This window comes from Pelodiscus sinensis, chromosome 3 (assembly GCF_052426305.1).
Source record: "Pelodiscus sinensis isolate ZL-2025 chromosome 3, ASM5242630v1, whole genome shotgun sequence".
NCBI classification, from domain to species: Eukaryota; Metazoa; Chordata; order Testudines; family Trionychidae; genus Pelodiscus; species Pelodiscus sinensis.
The window spans coordinates 166,740,643-166,765,937 of NC_143054.1; the positions used below are offsets into that span (position 1 = coordinate 166,740,643).

General features: G+C 42.6%; 1 protein-coding gene and 1 long non-coding RNA gene across 2 annotated transcripts in view; one reads left to right on the forward strand and one right to left on the reverse strand.

Annotated features, from left to right (window-relative positions):
- Nucleotides 1-25,295, reverse strand: part of EPAS1 (endothelial PAS domain protein 1) — a 159,279-nt gene that overhangs the window by 19,390 nt on the left and 114,594 nt on the right. The window contains exon 7 of the mRNA XM_006125477.5: nt 10,570-10,676. Coding sequence (XP_006125539.1) covers nt 10,570-10,676 — 107 coding nt within the window. The remainder of the gene's footprint in view (nt 1-10,569; nt 10,677-25,295) is intronic.
- On the forward strand, nt 6,252-24,344 carry LOC142828041 (uncharacterized). Its single transcript, XR_012902963.2, has 2 exons — nt 6,252-6,387; nt 23,473-24,344. It is a non-coding gene; the product is annotated as an uncharacterized LOC142828041 (long non-coding RNA).

Below are 25,295 nucleotides of genomic sequence, written 5' to 3' on the forward strand. Positions count from 1 at the left end.
AGTGGCCACTCTGGGCACAACCAGAAAAACTTATTCTCCTCTCCCCCAGCCCTGGAGCCATTAAAGGGATAGACCCTGGACACAGTGCCTGTGCCACCTCCAAGCCTGCCAGCCCAGAGCCAGCAGTGGCCACCGGGGCCCCTGACCCCGTGGACCAAAACATGAGCCAGCAAGCCACTGACAGCCAGCCCTCCACCACTCCCCAGGAGCAGTCTGTCAGCTCCCAGGAACCTGACAGGGGCTGGAGAAGGCGGGCACCTTCCTGGTCCATGGTGGAGATCATGGACCTTATTCAGGTTTGGGGAGGATGCCCCCAATGTCTATGATCTCCATATGTGAACCCAGGAGCAGGTTAGCATGAAAGTCAAGTTGTTCCAGTAAGACCCCCAACTCTGATCCTTGAGCTTCCCCTCCCTCTTCTTCCCCTTGCTTCCCCCTTCCAGCTCCCTCTTCCCAGGTTTCTCCCTCCCCTCTCTCACCCTCTCTTTTCCCCCCTCCCACCTCCTTTTCCCAGTCTCCCCAGAGGTTCATTCCCCCCCCCCAGTTTTGTTCAATAAACCCAGTTTCTATTTTTGAACATACGTGTATTTTCTTTGACATCAGGAAGGGGGGCTAGGGAGGGGTAAGTGGAAGGACGTGAGGGAGGAATGGGGCACAAGCCCCCAGTGGGGAGGACCGGGGAGGCTCTGAGGGGTCCTCGGGGTAGACACTCTCCTTCAGTGCCTTCTGGATCCTGACAGCCCCCCGATGTACCCTCTGGATGGCAGCCTGCAGCAAGTGCTGCCGAGCTGATGGCAACAACCCCACGAGACGTACCGGTGTGCCCAGGGGCAGCTCTGGCTCCATGTGGCCGAGTGCTGTGGTGTCCCAAGTGCAGGCACTCAGGGCACTCCAAGACAGGACTGCTTTGCTGTCCTTCATCGAGGTAGACAAGCAAGTGGGGAACCCTGAGAACTGTCTGTTTGGGGTGGGGGTAGGGTCCGTTTAAGCGCAGAGTTCAGTTAACCTCAGGCAGCAGCCCCACACACTAAGTCCTAAATTGATGCCCTGCTGGCACTGGTTCCGGCCAGCCTTAACTTCGGTTCAGGGTCCACTCAGTGTGGACGTGCTATTTTGAAATAGCAAAATGCTATTTCAAAATAGTTTTTGTGTATAGATGCGTTATTTTGAATTAGCTCAATTCAAATTAACTATTTTGAATTAAGTTAATTCGAAATAGTACTGTAGTGTAGACATACCCTAAGTGTTTGTAGTGTTTTTCTTGCTGTCGCTAAAGTTTCTTTCCTAGGAATATCTCATCATCCTTCAATTAATTTATTCAGATTTTTTAAAATTTAGATAAAATATTAGATTGGTTTTGATTAAATGTGTGGAACAAAAATCCAAAGGTTTTGACTTTAGTACGTTTTAGTGACTGTTGTGCTCTGCTTGTGAAGCATAATTACATTGGCTTCCTAATCATCAGCTCTTCTAAGTGTGCCTGTTACATTACAGGAAAGCTTTTTATTGCTTTCATCTTCTTCCTCCCCCCTACAAAGAACATCATGTTCTGATGCAAAGAGTGACAGAATGTTTTCTTAGGAGAAATACTGTATATTACTAATGCACTTGAATTTTGTCTTTTAGTTATCTAGCCATATGCTTTCAGTTAGTCTTTCAAGTTCTTAGCACGCTAAAAGTTTTGCATATTTTATTTAAATACATTACTAAAATATCACATCTCTATTTGGGTATGTCTACACTGCAAAGTTAATTCGAAATAACAGCCATTATTTCAAATGAACTTTAATAGCGTCTATACATGCAAACCACTATTTCGAATTTAATTCGAACTAATGGAGCCCTTAATTCGAATTTGGTAAACCTCATTCTACGAGGAGTAACACCAAATTCAAAATAGCTATTTCGAATTAAGTGCTGTGTAGACACTTAATTCGAGAAAGGGGGCCTCCAGCCCTTCCCAGGGAGCCCTGGTGGCCACTCTGGGCACAACCAGAAAAACTTACTCTCCTCTTCTCCAGCCCTGGAGCCATTAAAGGGGTAGACCCTGGACACAGTGCCTGTGCCAGCTCCGAGCCTGCCAGCCCAGAGCCAACAGTGGCCACCAGGGCCCCTGACCCAGTGGCCCCAAAATGTGAGCCAGCAAGCCACTGGCAGACAGCCCACCACCGCTCCCCAGGAGCAGTCTGCTAGCTCCTAGGAGCCTGACAGGGGCTGGAGAAGGCGGGCACCTTCCTGGTCCATGGTGCAGATCATGGACCTTATTCAGGTTTGGGGGGATGCCAATGTCCATGATCTCCGCACTAGACGGAGGAACGCGGCCGTCTATGGTAGGATAGCTGCCAGCCTGGCCACCAAAGGCCACATGCAAACCCAGGAGCAGGTTAGCATGAAAATCAAGTTGTTCCAGTAAGACCCCCAGCCCTGAGCCCTGAGCTTCCCCTCCCTCTTCTTCCCCTTGCTTCCCCCTTCCAGCTCCCTCCTCCCACGTTTCCCCCTTCCCTCTCGCACCCTCTCTCTTCCCCTCTCCTATCTCCTTTTCCCAGTCTCCCCAGATAAATAGTTTGTGTATATAGATGTGTTATTTCAAATTAGCTTAATTCGAATGAACCATTTCAAATTAAGTTAATTTGAAATAGCGCTGTAGACATACCCTTTCATGCTCCATTAATAAGATCATCACACTGAAAAAAAACCCAACCATCTTATCTTCAGTTACTTTTTGTTGCCTTTAATGTTTTCCAAAGCGTTTTTTTATTTGCTGTCATACATTTGAAATAGATGAAAAGTATGATATAGTTGGCTTGGCTTGTCAAACTTCTGTGTACTTCCCATTGACATGTCCCAGATGGCCAGACCCAGTTCCCCAGGGAGGTCAATGGCAAAATTCCCATTGTCTTTAATGGGAACAAGATCTGGCCCTAAATAAAAATAGGTATTGAATACCAATGGCTTGGCTGAAAAATATAGCTCTGTAGAAAATCTTTTATGCAAAGACAAAGATTTTCATCTTTGTTTGTCTGGGCAGGTTGTGAAATCTCCATCTCTGGAGATATTTAAGAGCAGGTTAGATAGACATCTATCAGGGATGGTCTATCTAGATGGTGCTTGGTCCTGCTGTGAGGGCAGGAGACTGGACTCGATGACCTCTCGAGGTCCCTTCCAGTTCTAGTGTTCTATGATTCTATGATCTCTTTCTTACATAACTGGTAAGAGAGTGGGCATGTTAAACCCTACCAAATTAAATTCTAATCTTGCATTTGATGACAACTAATTTTAAGTCTTATACTGGGTATGAAGTCATCTTTGTAGGTAAGTACACAAACAATACTATGGTTTGTTTCAGCACAGGGTTGTTACCTCATCTAAAGACAACATTACTGTATGGAAAACTTATATCTGCAGTGTTGTTCATTGACCAGTAAATCAGGGGAGTAGTTCCATTTCTATCTTAAAGGATCATTTTAGGTTTCCTCATTCAACCTTCTATACCGTAGTAGTGGGTTGCCTTCTTGTAGTGAAAAATAAACCCTGCTCTAGAATTTGATTCTTTTCATTTTTGATAATGTTACATTATTATTGTCACTGATATATGCAAAATCAATGAGTATAAAAAAAGCATAGAGCAGGGACGAACAACCAGGAAGAGTGGGTGGGCCGCATGAGTGGCCCTCCTTCACCTCAGTGGGCTGCAGCAGCCCACAGCCCACTGGGGTTCCACCTGTGGCCCCAAGGCTTCCCTGTCTGTCCCACTCCCCGATGTGTCTCTTGTGCACTGGGGCACCAGAGCCCTGCACTTACCTGCTCTTCCCCCTCCCAGCACTTTCAGAGCATGTGAATCACCTGATTTGCGCTCTGTCCCCGCTCCTCCCATCCTTCTCAGACCTAGAACACTGAAAATAGCTGATTTGCAGTATACCAGCTCTTGGAGGGCGGGGGAAGAGCAGGGACGGAGTGTGAATCAGGCAATTCACGGCTCCTATGAAAGTGCTGGGAGGGCGAGGAGGTATAGAAGTGCGGAGCTTTGGTGCCCCTGAGCATGAGAGATGTGTGGGGGAGAAGGGCAGCCAGGGGGTACATGGGCTGCAGGTCAATGTTCTCTCTAAGTTTTTCTATCCATGAGCAGAGTGAGTTTTGTGATAAGCACTGAGATTGAGGTCATGTGTGCCTGTGTGTAAGTGTGCCACCGCGGTGTCTGCCAGTTACTAACAAAAATCCGAAATATAATCTGTATATTTTTAAAATGCTATGGAAGAAAGAATGTGAAATACGGGATAATTAGCAAGGTGCATGAATTTAAACATTTATTTAATATGAAATCATACAAAAGAAAATGAATACTGCAACATTTTCAGTAGCCACGTGGTATCTTATTAAAAAGGTGTCTGCTCTTGTTTTCTTTGCCAGGAAAGTAGAGTGAAAGTAGAGTTGAATGCATTGGGGCCTGAACTGCCAGAGACTGGGTGGGCTGTTGGGATAGATATTTTAAATAGGGTTGCCAGGTGTCTGGTTTTCTACCAGACAGTCCGGTATCTGTCCGGTAGAAAAATTCAGAAAATACCAGACATGTGGGAGCCGCTCCCCCCGCCCGGCTTCTGCACGTGACCAGAGGCTCCCAGTGCCAATCTCAGCCCCACCTCTCAGCGAACAGCCTCTGGTTGCATGCAGAAACCGGGCGGGGGGAGCGGCTCCCAGCCCTGCCCCTGCCCGGCTTCTGCTCGCACCTAAAGGCGAAGGACTCCGGCTGTGGCCAATGGCTGCGCCCCCCTCCCATGGCCAGGTCTGCTTCCTGTCCCCCTTCCTCTGGGCCCCCCTCTCCTCCCATCCAGCCCTGCAGCCCCCCCCAACTCTGCTTCCCGGCCCCCCCCCTTCCTCCCATCTAGCCCCTCGGCCCCCGACCCTCCTCCCGCCAGGTCTGCTTCCTGCCCCCCTTCCTCCGAGCCCCTTTCTCCTCCCGTTCAGCCCCACTGCCCCTGACCCCCCCCAGCTCTGCTTCCCGGCCCCCCCTCCTCCCGGCCAGCTCCGCGGCCCCTGGACACTCCCCTGCCAGCTCTGCTTCCCGCCCCCCCTCCTCCTGTCCAACGCCGTGGCCTCCGGACCCCCCCTCCACCAGTTCTGCTTCCTGCCCAGCCCACCTCCCAGCCAGCCACACCCCCTTCCAGCCGGGTGCCCTCCGCCCCCGATCAAGTGTGTCCATTTTTTTGGCGAGCTCTAACTGGCAACCCTAATTTTAAATGGTTTAAAATTTAAAATGGTTTTCAACTACTGGCAAAATGTCAATTAGTGGGCTCACTTCTGAACAACTTTTGTGCATGTGTTGCTCCTTGTTACCCAAGAAACAGGATTTTTAAAAATAGTTCGGTTCTGTTTACATATCTCAAGTCTTTCAGACAATTCACTTTGCAGTCACCAAAGCTGGTGGGATTCAGCTCTGGGGAAAGATTGAGGAATGAAATCCTTCTGCATATTTTATTCATTTATTTTTATTTCTGTACCTAAGGAATGGGTGGACAGCAAGCTTCAGCATTTTAGCACCAAGTTAGCAGAGTCTCATTCTCAGATCTGGATTGCTCTCTCTCTTTTATGGGTGCTTCCTCCCTTGGACTCTGATCAACAGCCAAGCAGCTGGAGTTACCTAGGGGAAGGGGAAGGAGTGAAGGGGACAGGGAGGTGGCACTTTTCTCAAAGCAGCCTCGCATCTGGGAGGGCTTCTGGACGGGAGGGTAAAGGGGACAGGGAGCTTCCCCAGCTTTTTCCAAAGCAGCCCAGCACATGGCATTGCCTGGGAGGCAGTGAGCAGGAGCAGATGCTTTTATTCAAAAGCAGCCCAGCATATGGAACTGCTAGAGGGGAGTGGGCAGAGGGGACAGGGAGCTGCACCTGCTCAAAAGGAAAACAGACCATCACCTGGGGCTGCCTGGGAGAGGCAGGAGAGGAGGGGTGCTGCTTCTGTTTGCAGGCTCAGTCATTGACAGCAGCTGGGGCGGGCTGAGAAGGAGGAGGTGCCTTCTACAGGCAGTCAGTAATCACAGCTAGAGCTGCCTGAGAGAGAATTAGATTCCCAGAGTCACTCTCCCTTTGCCTCCTGACCCCCAAGCCCATGTACCCTAATTCCCTCACCAAGCCCACCAGCTTACCTTTTTCCACCTCCTCCATCTCCAGGATCAGGCCTCAGGAGGAGGTGGCTAATTGGTGCAGGCATGCTGCACTGCTCTACTAATGAGGTGGGTGGGCCTGTGCAGTTGCTCAGTCGTGTGCTTTACAGGGGACTATGCTGCAGGTGGATCCCCAGTGGGCCACATGTGGCCCACCACAGGCATAGAATTTTTAGGTTTGTTCTGCATTTTGAATTATTACTTTGCAGCCCTTCCAGGAGAAGGACAACAGGTAGGCATTTCTCCAGAACTAATTGTATCTTGTTTAAGCTTAATTACCTTTCTAAAAAGTACAAATATGTGTAATTTTATAGCTGAGCTAGTAACATTAGATTACTCACTGTGTGTTAAAAGTCACTGAACATAACTCAGGAGTATCTGCCCAGTTTCTCAAAAGGGCTTCCTCCTTCAATGAGGGCTTGCTGGTGCCCAGTTGACTGATCATTCATGGCTTGCTATATTCATATGCTCCCAGCCATAGGGATTTTGTTAGGCTTGTAAGCAGTTCCTGGAGGCGTTTGCATCAATAAGATGCAATCTGCCATATTTTCTGATAATGTAAAATGAAATAGCTATTGTTGAGGTTACTGGAGTTGCACTAACATACATTGCCACAGAATTTGGGCTGATGCCCAACCTTAGAAAGGTTGAATGAATCAGCTATGTTACCGTGGGACTAGATAAAAGCGTGTACATTTCCCCATACACCTTCAGAGGTTGCAGTGCTTTCTGAGTATTTATAGGGCCTGGCCCTACACAGTTGTTACTGGATGCTGTGTGTAACCCTACAGGGCTTGCAGTGGGATTATTTGTGTTAGTAATCCTTTCTGGGTCTTCCCACTAACTTCAACATGCCTCTGGATCAGGCCATAAATTGAGTACTTCAGTGATGCACAAGCATTGTGCTGGATCATCATGTGCATGGAGTTGATTAACTTCCTTAGAGCAAAGAGCAGCCCTCCATTGGCAGCATATTTTATTTCCTCTCTGGGGTGTGATTTCAAAAGTAAGTACACAATTAATATTGTTGAGCTATGGGATTTTAAAACAACTTAAGGTAGCATAGCCACCAGTTGTTCAGGATGCCTCCTAATCAGATATTGCAGCATACATAGCTTGTTTGTGAAGAGACAATATAATTAATTGCTCACCACTGTAAAAGGCTTAATTTGTTTTGAGGAATTCAAAATTTGTAAAAAAGACAAACTGGTCTGACAGCAGCAGGCTAATAAAGAACAAATATAACTGCTTCCTCAAGGCATTCTGATTAAAACTTGCATTGTTCTGCAACACAGATGAGTATCTTTGCTGTCATGCATTCTTATTAATAAACATCTGAGTACTTTACTTATTGGGAATGGCGAGGTCTAGAACCCCTGCTGTAAGGGCCCTTCCTGTTATACAATTGCCTGCTGAGGCCGATTATTATGTTCTTAAAACAAGCTAAAGTCACTCTGAAAGGGAGCTGGGGAAGATGATACTTGTCTAATACTGCATGCCCCGACATGACTGAGCCTTTCATTGCAAATGTATTTGGTAGACACATGTAGAACCTTCATTACATTGCTATGAAAGGTCTGGTCCAATGCACAGTCACAAAAAAATGTAAATCTGTATATTAGCTGAAAGCCTAGTCTCTGGGAGATTAGTATTAACGGTCATCCTGAACAGAGGAAAATAGAGTTAGAAATTTAAAGTAAGTGCACAGAGCTACAGAATCATCAGACTGGAAGGGACTTGGAGAGATCAGCTAGTCCAGTTCCTTGCACTCAAGGAAAGGCTAATCATAGAATCACAGAACACTAGAACTGGAAGGGACCTTGGGAGGTCACTGAGTCCAGTTCTCTGCCCTCACAGCAGGACCCAATACCGTAAACCATCCCAGAGAGATGTCTATCTAACCTGCTCTTAAATATTTCCAGAGTTGGAGATTTCACAACCTCCCTAGGCAATTTATTCCAGTTTTTAACCACCCTGACAGTTAGGAAGTTTTTCCTAATGTCCAACCTAAACCTCCCTTGCGGCAGTTTAAGCCTATTGCTGCTTGTCCTATCCTCAGAGGCCAAGGAGAACAATTTTTCTCCCTCCTCCTTGTGACACCCTTTTAGATATCTGAAAACCGCTATCATGTCTCAGTCTTCTCCTTTCCAAACTAAACAAACCCAATTCTTTCAGTCTTCCTTCATAGTCATGTTCTCTAGACCTTTAATCATTCTTGTATTGAGTGTTATACGAAGTATTATATGAAGAAATTGTCATTAATTTCATGTCCCAAGAGCTTGATTTATATTACAATGGCAGCAATTATGACTTTCAAAAAACAACTGAAAGTTTTATATACTAATTTGATTAAAACTATACATATTTCTGGTTATTAGTATTATTTTCCTTGGGGAAACTATAAACTATGATTGAATGCATTTTGGAACACTAAATTTAATGTGGTTAAATTACAAGACACCCTCCTCAAACAGCTCATGGCATTTTTAATTTTTATATGGAGCCATTAGCAGTAGCATGTTGGATAGTCTTAGTAAAGTTATCTAGTGTTTGTGTCAGATCCTATGAACAGGGTTAGATTGGCGTAGAACTGGATCAAAACTTTGTGAAAATGACAATGATGGGGGGAAAAAAACCAAGCAATTCACCTCACTTACACAGAAGATAACACAACTGAACTGATAAATGGCTCAACTAGTTTGGAATCCTGTTTGTCAGAGAGGCCATATGCAGGAGTCGCTGACCAATTATATCAGCTTAGTAGGGTTTTTTCATGGCTCCCAGATGGTGTAAACTGTTGTATATCCTCAAGCATGAGAGTCTGGCACCTTTATGTTTTTCTAACCTAGCTAATGTAATTATATTATTTTAATTATATTAGCAGCTAGAAGCCATGGTCAGAATTCAGGCACCTTGGAATTAAGCACTGCACAAACAGAGTGAAAAGGAAACAACCCCTGCTCTGAAGATCTTAGCATTGAATTTAAGGCAAAAAGTAATAAAAAATAAGGCAGGTGCAGAGGAAGGAAAATGAGAGAACTGGTACTCAGAACATGCAGATAGTTATTTTTTAATTTTACTAAGCCATGTGTCTTAATAGTATCTTCCATCAGCATGGCCACTGCTTAATTTTGTCATATACAATTGTTTCTTTTTCTCTTGTTTGTTTGTTTTGCTTGTTTCAATGAAAGCTCCCTTGATAGGATAGGACAAACAAAAGTGGAGAACTGCAGTCTTGTTTTACAGATCTCTAGCATTTTTCCATTCACTTCAGTTTCTCATCTATATAATTGTTGTTTTAAAAATTATCTTCCTGTGGAATTCTCTTCTTCCCAATCAGTGCTTCTTCATCTGCTGTGACCTCTAGTGATCATATTAGAAATGAAATCAGGTGATGATAAGCAGGGCTCGACAATTTAGGTAACCTACTTGCCACGGTCCTTTTTGTTTTAGGTAGGGGAAAGAAATAAAATGATGGGGGCAGAAGGAAAAAGAGAAAGAAAAATCTATATGTTATCTTGTTTTCATTGTCTAAGTCCTAATTTCTATATTATTGGACATCAGTATCTAATTCTGATTGCTCTAGTATGCCATTATTTCTTACCATGCTTGAAATTGACCATTTATTATTATCGCTTCCCATCTCTTATCCACTTTTTCAGCCTCTCAGCTGAGTCCAGTATCGAGTTGACTTAGGAAAAAAAAGAAGGGTGTGTCCTAGAATCAATATCCTACACATGGAATTAGTTTCTATAATTTAGAGTGAAACTAATCTAAAATGACAGCTATAGGGCTTCAGGGGCACTTAGCACTTTTAAGTCCCCATGAGACCCTTCTTAATTTTTCTCATAGGGTATGTCTATACTTGCTCCCTAGTTCGAGCTAGGGATGCAAATGTAGCTGACCAAAACTGCTAATGAAGTGGGGATTTAAATAACCCATGCTTCATTAGCATAATCTCGCCCATGTGCTATTCCGCTTGCTAGCTGATTCGAACCAGGAAGCGTGCTCCGGGACACGTTGGTTCTAATCAAACCCCTTGGTTCGAACTAACGTTACTCATTTTTTGAGGAGTAACATTGGTTCGAACCAAGGAGTTTGATTCGAACTAACGTGTCCCGAAGCGCACTTCCTGGTTCGAATCAGCTGTTGAGCGGAATAGCGCGTGGGTGAGATGATGCTAATGAAGCACGGGATATTTAAATCCCCACTTAGCAATTTCGGTTGGCTACATTTGTATCCCTAGCTTGAGCTAGGGAGAAAGTATAGACGTACCCATACAGAATAAACGCGAGATGCATACCCAAGAATGCAACAACACTCCAATGTGCATTTATGTTTGTAGCTTGTTAGTCAGTTGCATGCATACTGTATTTTAGGTACAAACAATGAAGGACATATCAAAATAACTTACAGTTCTGATGGCTTTTAGTCATATTCTCTGAATCTAAGGCATGATAGAATTCATATGCAGAACGGCCCAGTAGCTCTTCTGGGTGGTATCCAATCAATTCAGTAATTCTTGACCAAGAAAAACAAGATTTTATTAGTTTCTCCTACTCTGTAATGTCATGTTACACATGTGTGTACACTCTCTCTCACACACACACACACACACACACTAGATAATATGGTATTCAGAATAATTTGCTATTACCATACGCTGGGGGTGCGTCTAGACTGTCAAGATTTTGTGCAAAAGCAGCTGCTTTTGCGCAAAAACTTGCCAGCTGTCTACACTGGCTGCTTGAATTTGCGCAAGAGCACTGACTTTGTAATGTACAAAATCAGTGCTTCTTGCGCAAATACTTTCACGCTCCCGCTCGGGAAAAAGCCCTCTTGCGCAAGAATGCTTGCTCAAGAGGGCCAGTGTAGACAGGGAAGAACTGTTTTGTGCAAAAAAGCCCCGATGGCTAAAATGGCGATCGGGGCTTTCTTGCGCAAAATCGCGTCTAGACTGGCCACGGATGCTTTTACGCAAAAGCATCCATGCCAATCTAGACGCGCTTTTGTGGAAATACTTTTAACCCAAAAACTTTTCCGTTAAAAGTATTTCCGCAAAATCATGCCAGTCTAGGCGCAGCCACGATGTCTGAACTGTCATAACCCACAGAACAGTCACTATTGGCCCCAATCAACTGACTTAGCTCATGAGTCTCAGGTTAGGGGGATGTAAAACTGCAGTGTAGCTGTTCTGGCTCAGACCTTGCCTCTGAAACCCTCTCCCCTCATGAGGTGTCAGAGCCTTGGCTCTAGTGCCAGGAGCCTAAGTCAGCTGATGAGGGCTCTGAAATGCAATGCCATATTGTTTGGTTTTTTTAAATCACATTGTAATCATACCCTTAGAATACTTTCACCATTCATTTCTATACAGGCAGTCCCCGGGTTACATACAAGATAGGGACTGTAGGTTTGTTCTTAAGTTGAATTTGTATGTAAGTCGGAACTGGTACATATTGTAGGGGAAACTCTAGCCAAACATTTCTCCAGAGCTCAGTTTTATTCTCCCACACCTCACTTCCCTCAGTCCTTTATTATCAAGCTGAGGTGTCTGCTGAGAAAAGCTGCTCCGCGTCTCCCTGGTCTGCTGGGGGGGGGGGGGGGGGCAGCTAGTGCGGGGTTGCCTCACCCCATTTGTAAGTAGGGATCCGATGTAAGTCGGATCCATGTAACCTGGGGACTGCCTGTACTTGAGATTATTAAGGAAGTCATTAAAAACGCTATTTTCTCTCCACTACAGGTTGAACCTCTCTAGTCCATAACTATCTGCTCCAGAAACTTCCATTGTCTGGAATGATTTTAGTTAGTCGGAGGTCCACTTTTCATGGGTGTGACTAAGTTTCCTGTGATCCCATAAAGTTTGTTTACAGCCACCAGTCCCACCTCTCAGTGTTTTTTTTTTTTTTTTCAGCTCTAATTTACCCCTAAATGTCTTCTAACAGGCCAGTAAGCAGTGGAAGTATTGGTAATGCTGCTAGAAAATATTGAGCCCCCTTTGTCCGGAAAATTATCTAGTTCAGAACTGGTCAGGTCCCAAGGGTGACGAACTAGAGAGGTTCAACCTGTAGTTCCATAGCAGTGAAAAAACCAACTACAGGCAAATAATTGCTTACAAGTTGTCAACAGTGTCTATTACTCCTGATGGGCCTGATCCTCCACTCCTTGAGCACCCGAAATTCCCACTGACTTCACCGAGAGCAATGTGTGCAAAGGATAGAAGGTTCTGCCTTCTATCTGCTCTTGCTTATATAATTCTTATGGCTTTGACTTTAAAAACAACTGTAACAGGATTAGTTCATTGCTTTGGGTATTTCATTTATCAAAATAAGGTACAAAGTAAACTAATGCTAGGAGAAATATTAAGTTTTTTTTTTTTTAAAAAAAAAAACAGCTGCTCTGCTTCTGCAGTAAAGTTTCTCAACAAAAATTCCATGAGGACTTTTGGATTGTACTACTTGGATCAGGAATCGGCAAACTAAGCAGGGTTTACACAGGGAGACTGGTCTGATCTCAAAAGCTCAGAAATTTCTTAGAGGACCTAAATAATTATTTAGGACCATGAAGGATTTAGCTAGAGATATCAGGCAAAAACAGGAAAGGAGAGTTCATTTTAATTCAGTGTTTCCTAAATTAAATTTGAAATGCATGTAACTGACCCATGAAAAATGTTTAGAAATTCATCTGTTAAAAACTGGAAAAAAGGAGACCTCAGTTAATGAAAAAACCCTTATGCATCCAACAGCAAAGCCGTCATATCTATTGCACAGATTCTTTAACAAAAAAACATTGGTCTGTATTGTTTCATTCATAATACTCTTGGGTGACTTCTTCTATTCTTTAAACAAACTGCAGTAAAAACTTGGAAATTAACAAAAAACAAAAAACAATTGACTAACTCCTAGGTTGTCATAAACATTACAAAGCCAGGAAATTCAGACTTCAATGAATGCTCTGTCTCCACTCTCTTCTCGCACGTAACTGCCATTAACATTAATGTGATCAAATGCTCAGCCCCATAAACTGCTTTGGGAGGAAGAGATTCTCCTCTGAATTGCTCCTATTAAAGTCCAGTGGATTTACACAGGCCTAGAAGCAGCACAACAGAGTGCAGACTCAAACTCTCGGTTTTGTAAACCTGTGCTTAGGAGGGGTTGCTATTGATCTAGGTGTTTTTTCAACGCTCTAGGGGAAAGTATGGCCCAAGCCATAAACATCTATAAAAAAATAGGTATACATAAATACTACAAAAGCCAAGTCAATGCATGTGGCAGCCACCTCCATGGCCTCTTGCCCTCCCCCAAGCTAGGATTACAAATAAACTGTTTATTAGTACATAGTTTGATAGCTGACACTGCTGAGTCAGGTACTTTATGCTGAAACATGTGGCCCACAATCCCTGGGACCCCAGAAAAATACATGTACCAAAGTTTTATTTCAGTTGAGATCACCCTTGATTTATATTGGATTAATTAGGATCACATCTGGCTCCTTTGTGGGGAGTCTACAGAGCTGTTTATCCACAGTTCTGGGGGATCCATAGTTGGGATAGATAGCTTGCACTCTCCTTGCTGATCATGGAAATGCTGGCAAGTGCATATGGAGGGTGTTCTATCAGAATTTGGCCCTCTAGTTGACAACCCATACACAGGATAGGAATGAATCCTGTTCTGTTAATGCACGAACAGCCATGCATCAATTCTCCTTCCTCTAAATCAGTGTTTCTGAAAGTGTACCGCAGAAACACTTTCAGAAACACTTTAACTGGCCGTCCCGGTTTATGTTCCTTTCGTCCTTTGCAGCCAAAGGGAGCTGGCCCACGCCACTTCCCATGGCTCTCCTTGGCTCCGTGAGGCTCCGGGGCTGTGGGGCCGGTACACAAACAAACTGGGGCGGCCAGTTAAAGTGTTTCTGAAAGTGTTTCTGTGGTACACTTTCAGAAACACTGCTCTAAATCACACTTCCTCAAACATGTCAGAACGATGTGGGTTTAAAACACAATTATTTTCTATTATTTCATTTAGTCAGTGAACAAATACAGCATCACAAACTCCAGCATTAAAAATCAGGGTTCCCCAAGAGTATGAGATCATCTTAAGAATAAGATTACTTTAAAATAAATTTGGGGTTCTTTTTATTTGCCTTCTGGTTTCTTAGTTTTTAAGGTGCGTTTGGGTTGTGTTTTCAAGCTTTCCTCTGCAACCAGGAATGCTGAAATTTTCAAAGGACTCAGGGCTTTAAGTAAAATATGAAATCTCAGGAAATTCACAATATTACCGTGAATGCTGCCAATGGTTACATAAATAAAGACAATAGTCAAAACCTGCTCTCTCTTCTTCAATGGAAATGCGCCGATATAGCTGGCCACAGTAATTTGGGCAATGGAACTAATTTCAACATGTAAATTTTTTGAGCCACCGGCACAGAATCAGCAAATAACGTAAGGGGGATTGCTACCGCACCACCTCAGGCAAGTTTTTACAATTCAGAAAGTTTGGGATCTAATACTAGCCCTCAAATATGGAAGTAGAGACAGGAGGGGAAAGAAATAAAGTTTAACAATAAAGCAAGGAGCAGACACTAATTTCAATAATGCCAGTGTAAATACAAAATTACTCCATCATCTTGAGTTATACCAGTGAAATTGATATGAGAGTCCCTGGTTCTATAGTAATGCACAATTTTGTCTGAAATTCAAAGATGGCATTTTTAGACAGCTGCCTGCTAGTGCTGTGGATTTTAATCCCTTAACTCCTCTTTCAGTCTGTTCCTAGCTAACTTCCTCATTATATACATACCCTTATTATAGTTCCATGTTACAGCATTGCCTCTTGTAGTATGATCCTCAATTGAGTATGACAAATTGAATTAAATCAAATGTAATCTTTAAACTGTTGTGTCTCTAGCAAGGGGCATGTCAAATTTTCTTTTGATAAGATTAGCTAAAATGTACAAACAACATATTTTTAAAAAAAGCTCTCGAGGTTGGGTGTCAGAAAACTGCAGTCATGCCGTAAAAGAATAAATATTGAATAGATAGAAACTCTAAACCCATCCTAAATCACAGTGAAATACTACTTAAGTATGAAAATTTTAAAATAGCTATTTTTAAAAACTAGCTAAATCAACTGAATGCCCTTCTTAACTAATCTGTTAACAGTCCTAGGCTTCATTACATTTCTCTTTTTACATTATCAACTCTAGTGTAACTATGTTTAATTTAAAAAAAATTGAAGAGATTTTTATTTTTTCTCTCCTAAGAAAACTAAAATATGCTAAAGTGCTTCATGGATAGCTCTTTAAGTACAATAATAAGCACTACAGAAAAACTGTACCTTCTAGTTGTTACAGGAGTAAACTTTAAAGTTAGAGACTCATGTAATGCACTTTGGGGGTAGAGGAGAAGAGTTGATGCTGATAATTTTCAAAATTTTAAAAGCTCACAGGCTGCAGTCTTTGCAGAGATGGAAATTAGATTAGCCAATTCCATGCCACATTATGCACCAGATGTGATGCTAAATGTATCATCAGTGCTACATCACAGATAGCACCTAAGTCCATTTTCAGTTTTGTGAAAGAACATTGCATGCAGCAAATAGGTTGAATATGTGTGTCAAAAACACTACTGAATAGCTGCTTTAGTTTTGTTTTTGAGACAAATCCTCCAGTAGCTCTGAGTAGGTTCCACAGGAATCTCCTGATTGTACAGAATCTCAGATGAACATACAGAGCATAATAAATTGTACCATATCTTGATCCAACTAATTGTAAAGGAGGAAAGCATTTTTCTAGGAGTGTGATGTAGGAAGGAGGGAGGGGAGAGAAAAACAGAAGGAGAATCTATACTGTGTATATATGTGTATATATAAGACTAATCAACCTTTATACAATAACTAAGAAGTCCTTATTACTTTGGGTTTGAACATTAGGCAGAAAATTGATTCTCGTACAAGCTACAGGATGACTAAATAACACATTTTATTTTAGTGAAACTTTCATCTTTGAGATGAAAAGCAGAGTGAAGCAAGGATGTGTTCTTGCCCCCAAACTCTGGCTATGTCTAGACTATGGAGGAACACATCTAGGGAACACATCTGCTCTTCTGACATTTTTTTTCAGAAGAGCAGACGTGTTGTTTCAGAAGCCCTGTATTCCTCATTTTATGAGGAATAAGGGCTCTTCTGAAAAACTTTGTTTTTTTGAAAGAGGCTTTTCCAAAATTTGGCCAAATTTTGGAAAAGCCTCTTTCAAAAAACAATCAGAAAAAGGTATGCAAATTGTGGAGCGCAATTTGCGTACCTTTTTCCAAAAAAAAGGGGCAGTCTAGACGTAGCCTCATTGTCATCATCTTTTTGGTACTCGTGAACTTTGCATTTAAGAATGTGAGAGAGGGGGTGCATCTCCACACGAAACTGGATATGAAACTCTTCAACCTGTCATAACTTAAGTCAAAGACCAAAGTAAAAAAGCTGCTAATCTGGGAACTACTATTCACTGATGATCCTGCCCTCAAAGCTCATGATGAAAATCTACTACAATCAACTCACAGATCACCTTTTAGGTGCCTGTCAGACATTTGTGCTCACCATCAGTACACATTGCAGTTGTCTTAGGACAGGGATTCCACAAAATTCTTCAGTCACCTTAAATGCAAACTAACCAGAAATAGTGCAACAGTTCAGCTTCTGAAATTCTACAGTGACCTCTCACCTCTCACTGAGTGAAGACCTAGATGTTCATGTTGGAAAGGCTTCCACTACCTCTAGCAGAGTAACCAACAGAGCATAGAACTAAAAGCTTACCATTAAGACCACGATACTAGTATACCAAGCACTTTCCTCAGCACGCTTATGAATGGTGAGAAAACATAGATAATTTATGCTCATCAGGAAAAAAAGATTGAACAGTTTCCACCTATGCTGTTTATGTTGCATACTTAAAACCAAATGGCAAGATAAAATCACTAATGCAGATGCTCTTCAAAAGGCAAATTTACCAAGTGTGACAAGAGCACTCAAGCAAAGATGATTGCACTTACTGGGCTGGATGAGTAGGTTGGAAGATGGACGCACACCCAAGGATGTGCTATATGGGCAGCTATCAGAGGGAACAAGAACAACAGGATGTCCCACGGTTTCACTATAAAGACACATGCAAGCAAAATATGAAGGAATTTGGAATTGATCCAGACCAATGGAAAATCTTGGCAACAAACTGTATCAAAATGGAGCCATTATCTCCATCAGGGTATCAAAGTCCATGGCGAAAGCTGGTTCCTACAGCTTGAAGAGAAAAGAGCCTGCAGGAAGCGAGCAGCTCCCAAACAAGATACATACACTTGCAATAACAGCCAAAGATCATGTAAATCTCAGACTGGACTAATCAATCGCATGAAACATTGCAAACCAACTATATCATAGGCTACAATTTCCATTGACTCTTGCAGACAAAAGGATGACAATACAAAAAATTTGGACAGAACTGTTGATACGTGCTTTGTGTTCTTAGTTAACATTTTTATTTCAAAGATTATATGGCTGCTAATTAGAGGAAGAGTAGTAACTTTAGTTGAGAAATTTGGAAAGCACTTTGCTATCCCTTCTACCTTTCTTTTTTAATGTCAATACATATGGAATTTTTCTTTTAATGAACTGCCTGTTGTGTTTTATTACATGAAACACAGTTACATGCAGAGGGCCAATTTCTGAACTCAGTTATTCTGGAAATAACATATATTGGAATCCACTAAAACATCAAAAAGACATGCACTGGTCTGCAAGAGCAGAAATCAGGCCCAATTTCTACTTTATCAATGTATTTTTTAGAGCTGTTCTACTCCTTTCTTTGGAGCACTAATTTTTAATTGTAGTCAAAACATTGTGGGATATTAGTGAAGGAAGGATGCTTTTGTGGTTAAGGCACAATGCTAGGAATCAGATGATTTGGAGTCTGCTCCAATGTTCCCTCTAATCTTTTCCATACATGTGTAGAATACATTTTTATGTGCACTGAGGCATATGCAAATATGCGCCACCAACAGAAACAAAAAACCTAGCTGTGGGCACTCTGCTAATCCACTGGGTGGCATCTGAATTTCTCCTCGGTGGTCGCATAAGCACACAGAGAACACTGAACTCTGCTCCTAAATCTGTCGCAGACTTCTGTGACACCTTAGATAAGTCACTTCACCACTTTGCCATTTAGTAAAATGCACGCATGGAAAATTCCCTATATCAAAGGCTGTTGTGTGGCTAAGTTCATTAAAGGTGAACTGTTTTTACTGAATGAGGCTTGCACTCTGTTTTGCTTCTTTGCAATATACCAAGACACAGCTTTTTTGATACTTCCCCCAATTTTATTTTAGAAATATTATGAATTTAAAATATGACTGTTGGAGAAACACTATGCTGGTTATATTTCTTGTGAGATAGAAGTGATATGTTTGTAATACCTTGATTTCAAGGTGACAGCTCACTTTAAATGATCTCGGCCAAAGGAAGCAAAACTGAACAACAATACGTATGTCCCTTTTACAAGGCAGCAATGCAACATCAATTCATAAGGAGGAAATCTCAGGAACTTGGTCCTGAGCTGCTAAATTTGAAAGTCCACACACCAAGTCTCTAGGCCTGGTCCGGATAGTCCCGTGACAGAAAGCACACCCATTGCAGTTTGTATGGCTTCTGATCAACACTTTCCTGCTCAGCTTCCTCCTCCTGTTTAAACAGCCCAGTCCCAGAGCGGGGAAGGGGTTCTCTTTGGATTCAAATCCAGCTGTCTTGGTTGCTGGCTATCTCAAACTCAATTTACTTTAGGGCCAGTTCCAGTGCTCAAATTCTCATAGTGGGCCAGCAGGCACTGCCCTCTAGCAGGGCTCAGGACAAGTGTCATCTCTGCATGTTTCCCTCCTATGCAGCTACCGGCTCACACCCCAAGCCTATGTGGCTCCCCAGTTCCGCCTACCACCCTAGGGTGACTTAACACCCCCCCTCCCCATGCCACCACCGTCAGCACAGCCGGGCTAGAGCAGCTTCCAGCTGCTAGCTTAGTGCCACTGCCAACATGTTCCTGTGGCCCGGAGGAGATGTGTGTGCAGAGCCATCTTGTCCATAGATTGATTTGGCACAGCTGCCCTCGGACCTCATTTTGGGGGCCCTCCAGCAGCTGCCCTAACTGTCCTATGTCCAGGATGGTCCTCCATACTCAGGATAGCCCATGGGCCCTGAGTGGGCTGAGGCTCGTAGCAGGCTTCTCCTTCCCCCCCCCCCCCACTTACTGCAGACACGGGATCTGGAGGGGAAGTGAAGCTATGCAGCAGTCTGCTCCGCTCTGCCACCATCTCCCAAGCCAGCCTACACTGGGGCTGGTGCGATCTACTTTCTGCTGCCATAGTGAAGCAGAGCAACTGGGCTGGTTTGGGGAGATGGCAATGGAGCTGAGAAGGGGCTGCTGCGTCACTCCGTTTCCCTGCAGCTCCTGCCACAATGGTGACTGCAGCTCCTGCCACCATGGTGACCCCTGCTGCACCCTGTGCCAGGCCCACAGGTAATCCCTGAGGCCACATTCCTTGGAGGAGGGAGATTGAGGGAAGGAATGCAATAGAGATGAGGGGAGGCAGAGGAGCAAGGAGAAAGAGGCAGGGCAGGGGTGAAGCAGAGGCTGGACTTGGGGAAAGGTACAGACACCCCACTAGGGCTGCAGTGACTGACATGCCAGCAGCTGTGTGCAGGCCAGATTATGAAAATGTTTGGGCCAGATGGCCTGTGAGTCTGAGACCTCTGTCATAGTGGATCACAAGCTAAATATGAGTCAACAGGCAAACAGGGTGGTAGTAGCAGGAGTGTTGTCAGACACATGAAGTAATTCTTCCAATCTACTCTACACTATTAGGCTTCAACTGGAGTATTGTGTCCAGTTCCAGGAGCCACATTATAGGAAATATGTGGACAAATTAGACAAAGTCCAAGAGTAGAACAACAAAAGATTGGAAACACTAGGTTTATTTAGTCTGGAGAAGACTCAGAGGGGACAATAGTAACAGTTTTCAAATACATATAAAAGGCTGATACAAACAGGAGGGAAACATTCTTCTTATCCTCTAGGATAGAGCAAGAAGCAATGGGTTTAAATTTCAACAAGGACAGTTTAGGTTGGATATTAGGAAAATCTTCCAGCCAGTGTGGCTAAGCAGTGCAATAAATTGTCAGGAGAGGTTGTGTAATCTCCATCATTGGGAGATTTTTTTAAGCGTAGATTAGACAAACACCAGTCAGGAATGGTCTAGATAATCCCTAGTCCTGCTTTAGGTGCAGGGGACTGGACTAGAAGCTCTCTCAAAGTTCCTTCTGGTCCTATGATTCTGTAAAATCTCCCACTGACTTCAACAAGTTTACATTTCATCCTGTAATACAAGTGTGCATTGAACTAGCCTGCCAATGTACATTTTTTTTGTTGTTTTATTCCTGGTTAGTCTTATTACAGAATCATAAGTGTTAAAGATGGAAAAGATTTCCTACATGATTCATTTGGTCATATATCTTGTGTCTTTTCTGACCAGGTGAGGGACTGTGTTTAAGGTTTATTCACCACAGAGGTCAAAACAGAAAATTATATAGGCATATTAAAATAGTTTCAGAAAACATACCAAGACCATGTGCCCTCTCCTACTAGTTTTATATGACAAGACAAATTTGTTGTATTATGAAAAAGAAAACGTGCCATATATGCACCAGTTTCTCATTAAGCTGAGCTAGAATCAATTTGTTTAAATATTATATTATTTATATTTTTAAACTAACAATTGGTCTCAGTCTAAGGGTTGGGTGTGGGGAAGCCACTTTCATTTCTTTATTTGCATTCTTATCTAAAATAAAATTTATACTACAAAATTTGTCAGTCTATGAAAAATAGACTTTAAATCCCCATTTGGTACCCTCTATTGATTGCATACATAAAGTTACACGTCTAATTTACCCAGTGTAAGTGAAAGCAGAATAAACCTCAGGTTTTCTTGTCTTGGGTATCCATCAGGCTATTTCTTAGTTACAGGAGTATATATGCCTCTCCCCTAACTGGTACTAACATTATCCGAAGTTCATGTTTCTTTTAGAACACCAGACTTATAATAATTCAAAATTTATCCTAAAATAGATTATCTACTACATGTTGTCTTCCCAAAGAATCGTTCCTTCCTATCAGCTTCCTCCAGCCCAAGATTATCAACTCAAGTTTACAGTCATTATGAAGTTACAAAAGCTTCAGAGGGGTAGCCGAGTTAGTCTGTAACTGGAAAAACTTAAAAACCAGCGAACAGTCTAGCAGCACCAAAGACTAACAAAACATGCAGACGGTATCATGAGTTTTCGTGGGCACAATCCACTTCTTCAGATGAAGTTATACATTCAAAGACATGCTCTGAGCCTGTTATTTCAGTAGGTCACTGCTTGGAAACCTGTATCTCACCTGACCTTCCAAATCACGCCATGCAGGCCCAATCTGCTCCAAGGGTTTGGAATAAATACCTTTGATAAGTTTTATTCTTGTCACATATGGTGAAAAAACAAGAAAGCGGCTTCTCTTTTATTTTTTTTTCCCCCCCTCCCTCATGCCAGAAGAATGAGGTATCTAAAGATAATGTCAAGTTTGAAATACACTATTCTCTCATGTTTGGAGAGTACTGGTCCAGAGTATGGTTTTCCTTTGTTTAGCATGAAATATACAGGTGCAAGATTGTATATTTTGTTGCCATGGCCAACAAAGAAATTTGGTGGGATTATGAAACTCTAATCACAAATAATTTTCTTATGGTTCTTTCCATCAAGGAACATGTACATCATGATATTTCTGTGTATGCATCTTCCTAATGGCTCCACATCTGAAGAGGCTAATGAGCATCAGTAATTTCACTCAAGTGGAAAAATAAATTATTCCCCAAATTGGCCTTTGTTGGACTAGAGAACTTTCCCAATGCAAAAGCATTATGCAGCTGAAGTAATTCCTTACTTAAATTAATGAAGTGTCTAGCTGATCAGTACTTCTAAATTACAGCTAAAATACTCCTTCCTCTAAACTTCTGTGCTAAGTGACATAATCAGTCATTTAACTGACATAGAATTTGAATTCTGTTTTTTATTTTCATATTTTTTAGGTCAAATGTTTATTTCCAAGTCTATCGCTTCTTTGAAGCTATTACCAAGGTCCCCCCATACACTTCCATAGACATTCATTCATGTACATAAAGATGCACGTGCCTTTCTAAGAGCAATTTACAAACTAGGTATATCATAATTTTTATTGCAAAAGAGATAAGGGCAGGCCTAATCTATTCCAATCTACAGTACATAGGGTTTATACAACATCTACCGCTGTGCCATCAAGAGTAAAACACAAAACAAACAAGACGACTTATATTAAATGAGTTTCTGCACCAGTCTCGCAAGCTATGGATAATAAGCTACCTAATACTCCATTTATCAACAATTTTATACTTAAGTGCTGTTAGTCACCACACTGTTAGGTTGTGTGTTGCTTTGTGAGAAAGCAAGATTGGAAGAGTGAGTTTAGCTGAAAGTTGTGGGATGTCTGGTCATTCATCGTTTCTGTTGGGGTGAATTTCAATCAGTTGCTGAAACAGCCCTGTCTCTTTCCTATATGAACTTCACCCTTCAGGTAAACACTTCCATTCTTCCTAAAGGAGCAGAGTTGCCTAAAGTAGTTGGGCTGGTCCTGTAGGCATCTAACTAATTGAATGATTTGAAATTAAAGTCTTTAAACTTAACCTTTTGTTCAGTGGAGAACTTTTACTGGAGTAACCATCGTATAGCAGGGATGTGCCCTCATGAGTTGTACTTCTGAGGAGGCAAGCTGCTATATTCTGTGCCTCTTAGAAGCTTTTTCGAGGTTTATGCCTTGAAAAAGACATAATTCCAGTCATCCAATCTGAAGATAGTGAGGATATGTGATTGAGACCAGGTCATACTGGTAACAGATAAGATACAGTTTCCTAGCTTGCCACAGATAGTGATTTTCGTGGCTGATGATATGAGAAAGTCTATATAAGTGTAGAAGGACTCCTATACTACAAATTGTTAAAATAATCTGCAGACAAATATGCTCCATTAGATAATAAATGTCCCATTGTAATCTCCATTTTATTTAGAGTTAGCGCCAGTCAACAACTTCTCATCTATGTGCTGATACTGGCCAGATTTTGGGACAGGTGATGGTGGTGGTGTGTGTGATGCAAAAGATAAATAGAATCAATTGCTGTTTGCTCATAACTTCTGTTTATAGCATTAAGTCTCACAATTTATCCCTGCAGGTAAAGGAAGATACTGAATAGTTCACAAGAGAGGAATGATTTTTTTACAGTACTGCAGAGATGTCCTATCAGTACAGGAGTGGCTGTCAATCAGTATCCTACAGGCCTCAAGAAAAATTCAGTCAATTTCAATGGTTTTCTTTGATTCCTACCAAATGGCTTACCCAATTATGGGATGTCTCTCTTCTGCCTATGTCAAAAGCTACCGAGAAGCCTAGGAGCAAGATGACTACAGAGATTTCCCCCTTAGCTACTGATAAGAGGAGACAATCCTTCGCCTGTCAAAACCAGATTTGCAAAGAGTTCTTTAAGTATCATTCATTAAACAGTTTTTTTGTTTTAAATATTTTCACAGCTGCAAGTCAGCCAATCCTGGCATGCTTTTTGAGATATAGTGGTATCTACTGGTTTTTGTATTGCATCTGTACAAAGACTAAAAGAGAAGAGTCAAATTCTCCTATTTCAATAAGAGCATGATCATCTCTGTTAAGACAACAAGAAAAAACTGTTTTAACATGCCTTCATGTTGGATGCCTTCTGATGTTCTGGTATCATCACCCAAAGAAGTGGCAATTCAAGTCATTACAAGCTGATGTTGCATCAACCCCTCATATATTTTATGTTTCGGATGCTTTTAATGACTTATAAGTCATGACTAGCCTTTGAAAAACAGGCTGAATGGCTACATTATTTTTGCCTGAACTAAAACATGAGCAAGAATTTTTGTTTTAAGAACTATCATAATGCATCCAACTCAGATCAAAACGTTCCATTTACAAAAAACTCTGTTCATAATGCGTGTTTATTTTCAGATACTTTTCCTTCCTTGGTTTGTAATTCCAAGAGTCATTAAAAATGCAGTGACCTCTCAAGTCTAGTCTAGGGGCTAATAATAATATGACGTCTCCCCACCACCAATATTTCTAGTAGGTTGAATGTTATTGGTAGGGTACACAAATGCCACTTAAAATCCACATACAATCAGACATAATCATTCATATATGTTAAGGTTAGGGAGAACCCTTGTGATCATCAGATATTCTGTACAGCAGTGGTTCCCAACCACCAGGCCACGGACCAGCACTGAGCTGCAAACTGCTGGCGGCCGGGCCACGGCATATTAGCAGGCCCGGCCATGCTCTGAGGATTGGCTCGGCAGGAATCTAAGTTCCCTGTAAGTTGTGCAACAATGCAGTCGCACAGCTGCTAACTGAGTCCAGCCCAGAGGTCTAGGGCTCCCACACAGAGAGCTTCCTGGCTGGAGAGGCGCACTCCACAAGCAGCAGAAACTCCCTGCTTCAGACAATGAGCATGCTGGTAGGGAAGGAGACATAAGGAGGGAGGAGGGAAAGAGGGAGTAAGTACGTGGCAAGGACAGGAGGGCCAGAGGGGAGGGGAGTTTGGAGTGTGCAGTCAGTACGGGAGAGGAGAGGTTGCTCCTCTAGCTTTCTGGTTTGTGGGGAGAGACAGCGGACTGCATGGGGCAGGTGGGGGAAATGGGAAGGGTGGTGCTGGCATCCTTGCGGTAAGTTAGAGAGAGAGCAGTTTGGGGTGTCTTAACTTGTTTCCCTCTGGGCTACAGGCAGCAAGAATCAAACCATCTGTCTCAGCACAGCAGCTCTACCTGGACTGCAGAGCCAGGACTCTCTTTTCGGCTGGGCTATAGGGGAACAGATTGCATAGGGGAAAAGAGGACATGGGTGGGTGCTGGTGTCTGTGCAGTGAGGTGCGGACAAGGGGGAGTTTGTTTGGGGTGTCTTAACATGCCCCTATCTGGACTGCAGGCAGCAAGAACAAGACTCTGTCTCAGCACAGCAGCCTGG